At 37.4% G+C, this 14,293-nt stretch overlaps 1 protein-coding gene across 2 annotated transcripts in view; it reads left to right on the top strand.

Moving 5' to 3' along the window:
- CFH (complement factor H) overlaps positions 1-14,293 on the top strand; it is a 146,662-nt gene that overhangs the window by 92,689 nt on the left and 39,680 nt on the right. For both annotated transcript variants that reach the window (XM_055419936.2, XM_055419935.2), the window contains exons 12-15: positions 4,118-4,294; positions 5,227-5,412; positions 5,523-5,702; positions 8,057-8,236. In XM_055419936.2, coding sequence (XP_055275911.1) covers positions 4,118-4,294; positions 5,227-5,412; positions 5,523-5,702; positions 8,057-8,236 — 723 coding nt within the window. The remainder of the gene's footprint in view (positions 1-4,117; positions 4,295-5,226; positions 5,413-5,522; positions 5,703-8,056; positions 8,237-14,293) is intronic.

The raw sequence follows: 14,293 nt of genomic DNA, 5'->3' as shown, positions 1-14,293 counted from the left end.
GTAAGTGCTCTTTTCCAGATATTCTTTCCTTCAAGATAAACATAATTTAACAGTAATTGTCAGAGTGTTTTATTTTTACCAAATTACACTGATCTAGTGTCACCTTTAAGGAATGATGTTCCCTTCTACTTTAATGTAAACTGGAAGGAGGGGAAGCTTTAAAGTCCAATGATTCACTCAATACCAAAATGACAGTGTCTTGCAACCTGTTCAAGTATTTTGCTCCTGAGTTTCTGTTTATACCTCCTACCTTGAATGTTAAGTCTGCAGGTTTTGACAGGTGCTTTTTATTTTCTGACTTTGACAAGTTATGAGGACAATGACATGGATCTCTTTTATTCTGCCAATCAGATGTGTTTTTTCCAGGGTTGGAAACAGGCTTCAGTCTCTGGTAAGCTGAGTGGATGTTGAGTGTCCCAAGTCAAGGGAAGAGTTATGTGTAAACTTTGGTAGCAAAGTAATATTTGGAAAATATCAAGGTGGGCCGATTCTACTCAATGAGAAAGGATTTTATGAGCTGAATCTGATATGAGGCAAAGGAAAGATGATCTGGGTTATTTCAAGGCATATTGACATTGATTGATTTTATGATTCATGAAAAGGCATAGGGAATTTTAAGAAAAGGAATGATATAATTTTATTTGGATTTTTGAAGGCTGTTTGTGGATTTTTCTGTATACTGTAGTTATGATGGACAAGAGAAGATTCAAGAAACCATGTGGGGTGAAAAAGTGTGGGGATTAGATAAATTCTTGGCTGAAGTGATGCAGAACAGAGGATAGATTTGGGATATATCTTCCTGGTAATAAGTGCAGGTAACGTTGCTAAAAAAGAGCAAAAGATGAAGGGACTCATGTTTTGAATTCCATTTTCTCATAAGCAAACAAGCAAATGGAAATGACTTTGTATGTGGTACTGGCAGAAGAAAGAACACTCTCGCAAGAGCATCACAACTTTGACCTGAATACTTGTGGTTGGGCCATTGTGGACCATAAACATTGGATACGTCAACTGCAGTGTTGAATGCATAGGTTTAACCAGGAGATATACACATGAGATTATCACTGTCTAAATGATGACATCAGATTAGAAAAGAATGTAGAATGAAAATAGAAGAGAGCTCAAGACTGAGTCCTGTAGCTTCCAACACTGAGGTGTCTGACAGAAAAAGAATAGATTGCAAAGTATACAGAAAAGAACAAGGACCCAGAAAATTTAGGGGGAAAAAATGTCAGAATGAATGTTGCATAGATTGGGCAGAAGAAAATGATTTAAGACCAAGGGATAATAAATTGAGTAATAGTAATGCCTATGGAATCAGCCTGAAATGGTTCTATATCCAATTCCACCATTTGCTAAGTATGAATCGAAGGGCAACAACCTATTTGAAGTTTTGTTCACTCCCCTGAATCTGCAAAATGATTTAATATTTACAAATGTTCTAATATTTCAAAAGATCTTTTAGTTATTAAAATAAATTATTCATATAAACTTCTTGTCATAATGCCTGCCATACAGTTTAGTCAATGAAATTGTAAACTAATTACACTAGAATAGTTACACTAATGAATACTTCAAATTCAGTTAATAAGCCAGGTTAAAAGACTAAAAATGTGGTGGATTTGGCTACATGGAAGCCAACAATAATTGTGGGAGAGACAGTTTCAGATGGAGTAGACAGGGAAAAACCTACTTAGAACCTGTTAAATAAATTATTAGTAAGAAATGCAATACAGCATGTGGACATAACTCTTTGAAAAGGCTTGGTTGTGGCAGAGAACAAGAGGTTCAGGATAGAGATTTAAGATAGACACACAGGGTGAGCTTGTTAGAGAAATGGGCCAGGCTTGTTCAACAGTGTCCAGAGCCCAGGTAATTTGACTTTCAGGCTGTCAGCAAGCACCTAATACGTGCCAGAAGTTGGCTAAGAGTAACTGTGAAGAATACAGTGGGGGACGGTGGTATGCCTTTCAAGAGCTTTCATGCCAGCATGAAAAAAAAAAAAAAAAGATGAATTAAGGCAAATAATGAACCAGAAAGTAAAAATATTTCTATTATATTTTTCCAATAAGTGTATTCTAAGAACAAAAGAATCCAAGTGCTTAGAAAATAGGAGGGACTGCGGGTCAAGTTTATGTAGGAAGACGTCTATGCAAAGAAAGTCTGGAAACCATTCGTCAGCAGAGACACATGCCTTTGCAACAGCCAAGGCAGCAAAGAAATTGGCTTATTTTAAAAAGATCAGATGGTAAAGAATCAGCCTGCGATGCAGGAGATTTGGGTTCAATCCCTGAATCAGGAAGATCTCTTGGAGAAGGGAATGGCATCCCACTGCAGTATTCTTGCCTGAAGAATTCCACAGACAGAGGAGTCTGGTGGGCTATAGACCATGGGTCAAAAAGAGTCAGACATGCCTGAGATACTACACCTTCACTTTCAAAATTTCTGAGCCACCCAAAGAGTCGGACACGACTGAGCGACTGAACTGAACTGAACTGACGGTAAAATATCCACCTGTATTGCGGGAGACCTGGATTGGATCCTTGGGTCGGGAAGATCCCTTAGAGAAGGGAATGACAACCAACTGCAATATTTTTGCCTGAAGAATTCCATGGAATTTTGGTGAGCTGCAGTCCAGGGGATCACAAAGAGATGGACATGACTGAGCTACTGACAATTCTAAGTAAAGGGAAAGGATTTTAAGATGATCATGTCTTTCTTACAGTCACTCTATGTGAAGACAGCAGTTGGAAAACAGCCTAATGGCAAGATCTTTTTGTTGTTGTTAAAGCAGTATTTAGCACAGTATGATAAAATAGGAATTTTACATAATATAAGCACAAAATATGTAAACAAAGTCACATTCCATTAGAAGTATTGCTATGTGGAAGTTTGGAATAGAACTTTAGGAAAGGAATCCCAATGGTTCGCATCAAGAGTAACCTCTCATCTAAGCTACACAACTCAACATTAAAACAAAAGCAGAAACAAAGTTATTGATTTTTTGGGGAGGGGCATTACTTTTAAAACTAGTTTAGCTTATATATAGTTTTATGATAATGTTTGAAGAATTTTAGATAGTATGATCCTTCTTTTTGGTGAGATTCTAATTCTTAAATTTCTATTTTGAAGTTTATAAATGATTTAGCAATAAGAAGTTTCCAAATAAGAATAATGCAATTTTTTATAATATGTAGCAATCCCTCGTGGCTCAGATGGTAAAGAATCTTCCTGCAATGCGGGAGACGTGGGTGTGATCTCTGAGTTGGGAAGATCCCCTAGAGAAGGGAATGAATTCCTCCCTCCAGTATTCTTGCCTGGAGAATTGCATGGACAGAGGAGCCTGGCCAACTATACTCCATGAAGTCACAAAGGGTCAGACACAACTGAGCGACTAATCCACACACTGCAATGTCACAAATTTCATAGATTTTACACATTTTCAATGATAAGTTTACGCATTTTTAAAATGAATCAGAATAATTAAACATATATTAATAGTTCAGCTCATTTATAAGTACAATCAGATTAGACGTTTGTGTTGTCATATACACAATCAAGACACCTAGAATATGCCTATGAGACCTTGAACATGTTACTCATTTTGTTTCATGTTTTAGGTTGATTTCTACACTTGTGCATAAAATTAAGTGATTTTTAAGGTAGCTGTAACTCAAATACAAGAGAAATGTCTCTCTTGTGTGTTTTAGTTTTCCAGTTATATTTTTTAAATACCATTTTTTCCATTTGTATTCAATTTTAAAATTGTCTTTTTTTTTATTCTGAGAGAATATTTATACATTTTGAGACCAAAAATGTAGCATTATATTTTGTAAATGTCAGTGATAAAATCAGATCCAGTATTAACAAATTGACTTTACAAATAAATTATCAGGACATATATGTTGCTGCTCAATATCTTAATATTTCCCCAAAAACCCAGATGAGTGCAGAGGGTGTATAAAACCTAACATGTAATGTTTCTCAAGGAAGAGCATTAATGTGCATTAATGTGTCCTCTGTGTATGCAGTATCCAGCACCTCATTTTATGTGACACAAATAATATTTATTTTACAATGGTTGAATATTCTTACTCAATTATTTATCTTTCGATAGAAAGAGAATGCAGTATTCCCGAAATGGATACATACTTAGATGCTTATCCCAAGAAGGAAACATTTAAAGTTGGAGATGTGATGAAATTCTCCTGCAGTCAAGGCCGTATTATGGTTGGAGCAGATTCAGTTCAGTGCTACCACTTTGGATGGTCCCCTAAACTTCCAAGGTGTAAAGGTAAATATTTATCTGACAGTTCTTGGAGCAAGAGTTGGGATTTCAGATATCAACCTTTTTATTTCTCTCTCTTAATTTTCTGTCCTCTTCCAGTGCATCAATAATCTAATGCATTAAGGCAGAGATATACCCACCAAGGTGGAGAAGGGAATGGCAACCCACTCCAGTATTCTTGCCTGGATATCCTGGGGACAGAGAAGCCTGTTGGGCTGCTGCCTACGGGGTTGCACAGAGTCGGACACATCTGAAGTGACTTAGCAACAGCATACCCACCAAGGACATGTGCTGGGTGGTAGATACCTCAGTTTTCCTTCTTTAAGAAATTAACCTCCAGGTGCTTCTTGAAATATGTGGTGGAGAATCCACAGAAATGCATGAGGAACCTGACACTGGCAGGATTTCTTGTTAGTTTTCCTTTTTCCTGCAATTCCACCATTAATATTGGATAGTTTATACACTGTGGGCATTACTCTAGTGATTATCCTCAAGTATGTCTAAAGAGTGTTCAAGTAACTTAAAGTCAATTCAGTCACATGTATCAAATCATATGAATCAAAGATAACCTGTTCAAATGCTTCTCTCAAATGATATTTTTTACAAAAAGTTTTCATACAGTGCTTCTGTGGAATAAAAGTATTGCTTTAATTTATATATCCAGGTTGAATAACTGGTTTGCATATTTATTTAGCATGTCTAGATAATGAACATGCTTTCTGAGCATACATAGACTTCAATATGCTAGTTCAAGATGAGTAACAGAATTAGTAAACATGAGTTTGGTGTAACCAATATTCTTTTTTCATTGTTTAAGAATGCTAAAATAAATTATATAATAAATAAAAGATAATTTAGCAAAATAAATTTCTGCATTAGCTGGATTTTTCAGTTATAAGACAGATAATGTAACCATAATTTACACAATATTTCTACAGTAGGGAAAGTAAAATCGTGTGCTCCACCTCCTCAACTTCCCAATGGGAAAGGGAAAGAAACACACAAAGAAGAATATGCACACAATGAGGTCGTGGAATATGCTTGCAACCCCAGATTTCTGATGAAGGGTTCTCATAAAATTCAGTGTGTTGATGGAGAATGGACAACTTTACCTGTGTGTATTGGTAATGTATTAAAAATAGTAATATTTAAAGGTAAATCATTACTTTTATTTGTATTTATATACACATTTAAATAGTATTTTAAAGACAAGCATATTTTTGTGCATTTTCAGAGGAGGAGCGTACCTGTGGAGATATACCCGACCTTGATCACGGTGATGTCAAGCCTTCTGCCCCTCCCTATCACCACGGCGACTCAGTAGAGTTCAGTTGCAAAGAAGCATTTACAATGATTGGACCCAGATTTATCACGTGTATTAGTGGAGAGTGGACCCAGCCTCCTCAGTGCATTGGTCAGAATACCCATCCAAATGGACCTTTCGTGTTTGCAGCCATACTGTTGAAATTTAGAGTTATCTTGAAAATGTCAGATCTTAAATTATAATGATCCCAAACATTTGATTTTTATAGTTCAATATGTGTCTAAAGAGGAAAAATATAAACTAGGAATAGAATTTTATGCATCTTTCTGTCCTGATATTAACATTGTTTATCTTGACAAGTGTGAAGCTAAATCTTCCTGGTAGATACTCATGTGATTAAAACGTGAGTACTAGTTACCAGGAAAATACAACTATCATTGTAGAAATGCCATTTTTTCTCTTATATGATACTATTTCTTTCAGAACATTTGAAAACAGGAATTATAGTTGAGGACAATACCCATTTGATACATTTCTGTAGGAATCTTGCCTCTCCCAAAGCTTCTAACAATGATAATTTCTCAGTCTGTTTCAAATTCTGCAAAGAGAAGTTACTGTGCTGGGGAGGGTGGGCTCAAGCCCTCCCTGTTAGTAGGTTGCTGTCATGGGAGGCACTTTGGGTGGGGACAGGAACCTACCCTGACACATTTCCCTATAAGAGACTCGTCCTGACCTTTGGATGACCGACCAGGAGACTTAATCTTAGCTGCTTTCCTTCATTTTTCTCTTGGAATAGACTCTTTCCTGGTGTTTTCCCTGGCTCTGCATTCAAAGAGAGCTCTGAATGTCCAGGTCTATTAGCTCATTATATTTCTAGTCATTAATTATTCCAAGAAGAAGGTAGGGCTTAGGCTCAGGCCCTGAGTGAGGGCAGGGACTGATAGCTGTTTTCTTCGCTGACAGCAGGTTGAAAGACCCACACTCAAAAGACCTGCTGACAGATCGGAGACATTCAGTAGGAGTTTATTTAGTTAAATAGCAACTTTTTTTTGCTTATTAATCCCATTTTTATGATCACATTCCTGTCCTATGTATTGCCAGTTCTTTAAGACCAAACCTCATCTTTGTCCTCTTCTATCTCCTCAAATGACCTCACCTCATTTAACTTTTCATTCTACCTCATGCCAAAATGTTTGCTTCAGTTATTACTCTTCTGACCTCAGAGTTTTCCTTGCAAAGGTTAATCCTCTACCTGTATTCAGTTTAATATAGTCCCCCTTTGCTATAATAGACCTTATTCCAGTTTTCTTCTCTCAAGGTTTATTTTGTAACTCTGTCTAGTCTAGCTTGTCATTTTTCCTACTATGTGTATTTTCTTCTAAAAACATAAGTCTGCTTTCCTTCCAGAATCCAATCCATCACAGGATGAGGCCCACAGCCACCACTTCTCCTTTGGAGTATACATCTTCCTTTGGCCACCATTTCTTGAAGAATACTACTGGTTTTGTGTCCCTCAACACTGTGAACAAATCTTAAAAACAGGGCTAAATCTGAATCCTCTAATATTTTGAATTCAGCTCCTTATTTTATTTCTTCAGAGTTTCATTTTGAAATCATCACATTTCTTTGACTACCTACTTGACTTTTCCTTATTTTATTCATTACACTGAACCTTTACATTAACAAATCATTGACATATACTGCCAAAGGCTTATACTGATATTTTGTCAAATTCAAAAGGAACCTCCACCTGCGTTGAATTTATGAAATAGGTATATATATATAAAGCTTTTTTAGTCCATATTTAACTTATCCTGGAGCTAGAAAAAAATCATTATCATGGCTTTATGTTGGATTATAGAATGATCTGATACATAACATAGTGGCTCAAACACTCTTAAGTGTATATACAAGATAGGTTGTAACTTTAAGTACTCATTTTCCTATTCCAGGTATTTGTTCATTTTTGGTGGTCAGTAAAAGATTTGTTTAAAAGTTAAGATTCTATACAAAACACCTTGGATGTAGTTTTCTTATTATGTTTCGTTACATTTCTTGAAAAATATATATAAATTAGCAACTTGGTATGCTTTGTCCACAGATAATTGTTTTTATTTTATTGTTTTAAGATTGTGAATTAAAAATAATGCAGAGATACTTAAGGTCAACAAGCAAATTACATGAACATTTGCACAGATTTCAAGTTTGGAACCACATTTATTCATGTGATGATATTCGCTATGTAGATCATTAAAAAGTTCCAGTCAAAAAGACAGAAATCTTTAGGATGGGTATTTTCTCTGAAATTTCAAAAACTGAACGCAGGACTCAGGCTCATGTATAATTTTTCATCTCATGCAATTTGATCAGCAATAACTTGGCTGGTGGAATTTGTAGGCATAAATTCTAACACCATTACTTTATTGATTCCATAGCTATTTTTTGTTATTAGCTATTTGGTTCTTTAGAATTAGTCTTTTCAAGAGAATGTTTTCATTTTATAGCAACAGATGAACTTAAGAAGTGTAAAGGGTCAAAATTATTTCAACCTGGGAGAAAAACAGCACATATGATTGAATATGACCATAACACCAACAAAAGTTACCAATGTCAAGGAAAATCAGAACACACACACTCCATCTGTGTAAATGGAGAATGGGATCCTAAAGTAGGCTGCGAAGAAGGTAATCTCTTGTCTGTAATGTTTTAAAAAATGTATTCTATTTCTCTCTAGCTTGTAAAAGTAGTATCTTTGTGTCCTTCAAAGAAATTTAGCTGTTTATCATACAAATATTTTCCATCTGCAAGGTAATTTAGAAGCTAATCAAAATACTGTGTCTAAATATTAATTGTATAATGTGCCTTAGTCAGCTATGTGACAAACCACTCAGAGACTTTGTGACTTTAAATTAACATCCCTGCAGTAGGTGTGCTCATTTCTATAGGAAAGCCATTGCTTCTGATTTTGTGCATTACACATAAATGTGCTTATGCCTATGCTGAGCTATTATGTATTTATCCATGTATCTATTTATGCATCAATCTATGTATCTATTTACATATATTTATGTATCTATCTAGTCATCTATTTCCCTATTTGTTTAACCATCTTGAAAAGTCTTGAGTCATGTTGACATGATGAATACCAATTTAATAGGTTCGTTTCAGTTTTCCAATTTTAATATCTGTGTTTCTCTTCTCCGACTCTGTGACATCATGACTCCCTATCCACAATATTTTTACCAATTTCTACAAGCCTAGAATATCTAGAAAGAAGCTTCAAATCAGTAGAAAACCAGATCTACTGTCTAATATTCAACTTCATAATTCATCCTTTTATAAAGATCCCTATATAAAACTCATACCACAATAAAGCTGTATTGATGGAGAAAAAATTATTTAGAAAAGCATAACTATTTGGGAATTAAACAACAAGTTTCTAAGTAACTGCCATGCCAATACATAACATACATTGTATATTATGGGCTTCCCTGGTATCTCAACTCTATTTTGCTACATAGATGAGTTGGTTCTTGATAAACTGTTCATAGGTAGCTCGTCTGGTTTTGGGTGGCTTAGCTGAAATTCATTTTGTTAAGTTTAACACTAGTTAACTCATTATGCAAAAGGTATAAGGGGTAATCTTTGCTTTTTTTGTACTGTGATTTTTTTTCTTTCATCGTTCCCTTACGGTACTTTCTCTATAGTGCCATGTTAAAATTTCTATCTCCTATACTTTAAGCAATGAATAAATGTTTTGTTTTATTTTATCTTGATTGTTGAGTGGGATAAAGTTATGGGCTAGGTTTAGTTCAAGATATTCATGATATGTGAAATCTTCTAGGTGTAAACTAGGTGCTTTGTTTAAGCTATATCTTGGTTTGTCCAAGCACACTTTCCAGTATGCTTACCTTGTTACGACTTGTCTCCTCTCATGTGGTTGATGTGTGTGAATATGTTTTAGTACATCATGTTTATTTGAGGAGGGTGACAGGCAGTGTGTGCGTGCTTCATGGCCTAATTCAACTAAGCACTCTATTCTTAGTTTACTACTAAATCCTCCTTTCGATATTAGTTTCATAATAACTTTCGTATTGGGTTTTCTTGAAGTAGAAAATGTAGCCCGTTTCTTTCTATTCCATAGGTTACACCTTCACCCAACGTTTTTATGTACTGTGATTGTGCTTACTTTTGTTCCTTTTTAGGGTTTGCTGAAGATGGCGGTATATAGACTGTATTAGCAAGGATTGGTGAGGTTTATTGGGGTTTATCGATTATAGAACAGGCTCCTCTAGAAGGGTATAAAGCACCACCAAGTCCTTTGAGTTTTAAGCTGTTGCTGGTAGTACTCTGGCGAATAACTTTGTTGTAGAGTTATTTGCGTTTAGGACTAAGCATAGTGGGGTATCTAATCCCAGTTTGGGTCTTAGCTATAGTGTGTCAGTGATTGTAGAGTTACTTTCGTCATTTATTTTTGTTGTAATTATGGCTTTTTACAGCTTAATTAAAATTTAACTCTATTTAGTTGGGTGCTTTAACACGCTTTACGCCGTATTCCTATTAACTTGGGTTAATCATATGACCGCGGTGGCTGGCACGAGATTTACCAACCAATTAATATAACTTAGTCAAATTTTCGTTTATGGCTTAATTTCTATCACTGCTGTTTCCCGTTGGGGTGTGGTTAAGCAAGGTGTTGTGAGCTACAGGGTGTGTGCTTGATACCCGCTCCTCTTAGTTCTGTTGACTCGAAGGGCATTTTCACCGGGGTGTGGATACTTGCATATGTAAGTTTATTAAAAATCAATAGGAAGGCTGGGACCAAACCTGTGTGTTTATGAAGTTGATATACTCATCTAGGCATTTTCAGTGCATTGCTTTAATATTCAGTTCAGTTGCTCAGTCATGTCCGACTCTCTGCGACCCCATGAATCACAGCACGCCAGGCCTCCCTGTCCATCACCAAATCCTGGAGCTCACTCAAACTGATGTCCACAGAGTCGGTGATGCCATCCAGCCATCTCATTCTCTGTCGTCCCCGTCTCCTCCCGCCCCCAACCTTTCCCAGCATCAGAGTCTTTTCCAGTGAGTCAGCTCATCGCATGAGGTGGCCAAAGTATTGCAGTTTCAGCTTCAGCATCAGTCCCTCCAATGAACACCCAGGATCGATCTCCCTTAGAATGGACTGGTTGGATCTCCTTGTGGTACAAGGGACTCTCAAGAGTCTTCTCCAACACCACAGTTCAAAAGCATCAATTCTTCGGCAATCAGCTTTCTTCACAGTCCAGCTCTCACATCCATACATGACCACGGGAAAAACCATTGCCTTGACTAGACGGACCTTGGTTGGCAAAGTAATGTCTCTGCTTTTTAATATACTATCTAGGTTGGTCATAACTTTCCTTCCAAGGAGTAAGCGTCTTTTAATTTCATGGCTGCAATCAGCATCTGCAGTGATTTTGGAGCCCCCAAAAAATAAAGTCTGACACTGTTTCCATTGTTTTTCCATCTATTTCCCATGAAGTGATGGGACCAGATGCCATGATCTTTGTTTTCTGAATGTTGAGCTTCAAGCCAACCTTTTCACTCTCCTCTTTCACTTTCATCAAGAGGCTTTTGAGTTCCTCTTTACTTTCTGCCATAAGGGTAGTGTCATCTGCATATCTGAGATTATTGATATTTCTCCCAGCAATCTTGATTCCAGCTTGTGCTTCTTCCAGCCCAGCGTTCCTCATGATGTACTCTGCATATAAGTTAAATAAGCAAGATGACAATATACAGCCTTGACGTACTCCTTTTCCTATTTGGAACCAGTTTGTTGTTCCATGTCCAGTTCTGACTGTTGCTTCCTGACCTGCATACAGGTTTCTCAAGAGGCAGGTCAGGTGGTCTGGGATTCCCATCTCTTTCAGAATGTTCCACAGTTTATTGTGATCCACCCAGTCAAAGGCTTTGGCAGAGTCAATGAAGCAGAAATAGATGCTCTTCTGGAACTCTCTTGCTTTCTCCATGATCCAGCGGATGTTGGCAATTTGATCTCTGGTGCCTCTGCCTTTTCTAAAACCTGTTTGAACATCTGTGAGTTCATGGTTCACATATTGCTGAAGCCTGACTTGGAGAATTTTGAGCATGACTTTACTAGCGTGTGAGATGAGTGCAATTGTGCGGTAGTTTGAGCATTCTTTGGCATTGCCTTTCTTTGGGATTGGAATGAAGACTGACCTCTCCCAGTCCTATGGCCAGCGCTGAGTTTTCCAAATTTGCTGGCATATTGAGTGCAGCACTTTCGCAGCATCATCTTTCAAGATTTGAAATAGCTCAACTAGAATTCCATCACCTCCACTAGCTTTGTTCGTAGTGATGCTTTCAAAGGCCCACTTGACTTCACATTCCAAGATGTCTGGCTCTAGGTCAGTGATCAGGTTATCGTGACTATCTTGGTCGTGAAGATCTTTTTTGTACAGTTCTTCTGTGTATTCTTGCCACCTCTTCTTAATATCTTCTGCTTCTGTTAGGTCCATACCATTTCTGTCCTTTATCGAACCCATCTTTGCATGAAATGTTCCCTTGGAATCTCTAATTTTTCTTGTTTTTCCTAGTCTGTTGTTTTCCTCTATTTCTTTGCATTGATCACCGAGGAAGTCTTTCTTATCTCTCCTTGCTATTCTTTGGAACTCTGCATTCAGATGCTTATATTTTTCCTTTTCTCCTTTGCTTTTTGCTTCTCTTCTTTTCATAGCTATTTGTAAGGCCTCCTCAGACAGCCATTTTGCTTTTTTGCATTTCTTTTCCATGGGGATGGTCTTGGTCCCTGTCTCCTTTACAATGTCACGAACCTCCGTCCATAGTTCATCAGGCACTCTATCTATCAGATCTAGTCCCTTAAATCTATTCCTCACTTCCACTGTATAATCATAAGGGATTTGATTTAGGTCATATCTGAATGGTCTAGTGGTTTTCCCTACTTTCTTCTATTTAAGTCTGAATTTGGTAATAAGGAATTCATGATCTGAGCCACATTCAGCTCCTGGTCTTGTTTTTGCTAACTGTATAGAGCTTCTGCATCTTTGGCTGCAAAGAATATAATCAATCTGACTTCTGTATTGACCATCTGGTGATGTCCATGTGTAGAGTCTTCTCGTGTGTTGTTGAAAGAGGGTGTTTGCTATAACCAGTGCGTTCTCTTGACAAAACTCTATTAGCCTTAAGCTACATTAACTAGATATTGTAACGTAAGCAGGCACTTACTTGCTTATTTTATTCGAAGTGCTAATTTGTGTATTGAAAATGTGATAAATTTGAATAAGTAACTAGGGGGGAGCGTGTTAAAAATGGTGGTGAATATTTAAGGGGGGGAGGGGGGATATGGATTAGTATGTATGATATAATTTTATGTCCTGCTACCATTGACTGTGATGCTCGTGCCTAACATTATGGTGATGCTCAAGATGCAGTTAAGTCCAGCTACAATTCATGCTCTCCTTCAGGGCCTCAGACGGCCATAGCTGAGTCCAAGCATCCCCCAAAATTAAAAAATACCAAATGTATGACATCAAGTTATGTGTGAGCGTGGGCTGATTAGCCATTAGTCCATCGAGATGTCTTATTTAAGGGGAAAGAATGGGCGATCCTTAAATCAATGGCCCTGAAGAAAGAACCAGATGTCTGATAAAATTCACTAAGAGTAGGTGCACTATAGCGAGTGCTGCGATGACGAATGGGAAGATGAAGTGGAAGGCAAAGAATCGGGTGAGTGGTGCTTTGTCTACTGAGAATCCTCCCCAGATTCATTCAACTAGGTTAGTACCGATATAGGGGATTGCTGAGAGAAGATTGGTAATGACTGTTACTCCTCAGATATTTGTCCTCATGGTAGGATGTATCCTATGAATGCTGTGGCCATCACTACGAATAGGAGGATGACTCCAATATTTCATGTCTCTAGGAATGCATATGTTCTGTAGTATCGGCCTCGTCCCACGTGTATGAATAAGCAGATGAAAAATATTAATGCTCCTTTTGCGTGTATATATCGAATGATTCATCCATAGTTGACGTCTCGGCAGATATGAGTGACAGAGGAGAATGCTGTTATTATGTCAGAACTGTAGTGTATTGCTAAGAATAGGCCTGTTAGGATTTGAAGGATTAGGTGGATGCCTAGTAGGGAGCCTGAGACTAGTTCTGATTCCCCTTCAGTAAGGTCAAATGGAGCTCGGTTTGTTTCTGCTAGTGTTGAGATAAATCATATTATAGGTAAGGGTCATGCAGCAAAAATTAGTCATACTCATTCTTGTGTGGTGATTAGAGTAGAAAGGGTAAAGGATCCACTTATTAGTAGGACTGATAATAGGATAATTGCTAGTGTGACTTCATATGAGATTGTGCTACTGCTGGTAGGGCTCCAATTAGTGCATATTTTGAGTTGAAGGCTCAGCCTGATCAGCGAATGGAGTATACAACTAAGCTTGATATGGCTAGTATGAATAGGACTCCTAGGTTTATATTGATGAGGAGATAGGGTATGGGTAGGGGGATTCATATAGTTAGGGCTAGGCTTAGGGCTAGAATGGGTGCTAGAATAAATATTGAAATTGAGGATGTGGAGGGTCGTAGTGGTTCTTTAATAAAAAGTTTGATTACATCAGAGATGGGTTGGAGCAGGCCATATGGTGGACCTACGACGTTTGGGCCTTTTCGAAGTTGTATATACCCTAGGACTTTTCGTTCTACTAGTGTGA

Source organism: Moschus berezovskii, chromosome 17 (genome assembly GCF_049115385.1).
Source record: "Moschus berezovskii isolate FMDL1 chromosome 17, NW_MosBer_1.0, whole genome shotgun sequence".
Classification (NCBI taxonomy): Eukaryota; Metazoa; Chordata; class Mammalia; order Artiodactyla; family Moschidae; genus Moschus; species Moschus berezovskii.
This window is presented reverse-complemented; position numbering and strand designations above follow the sequence as displayed.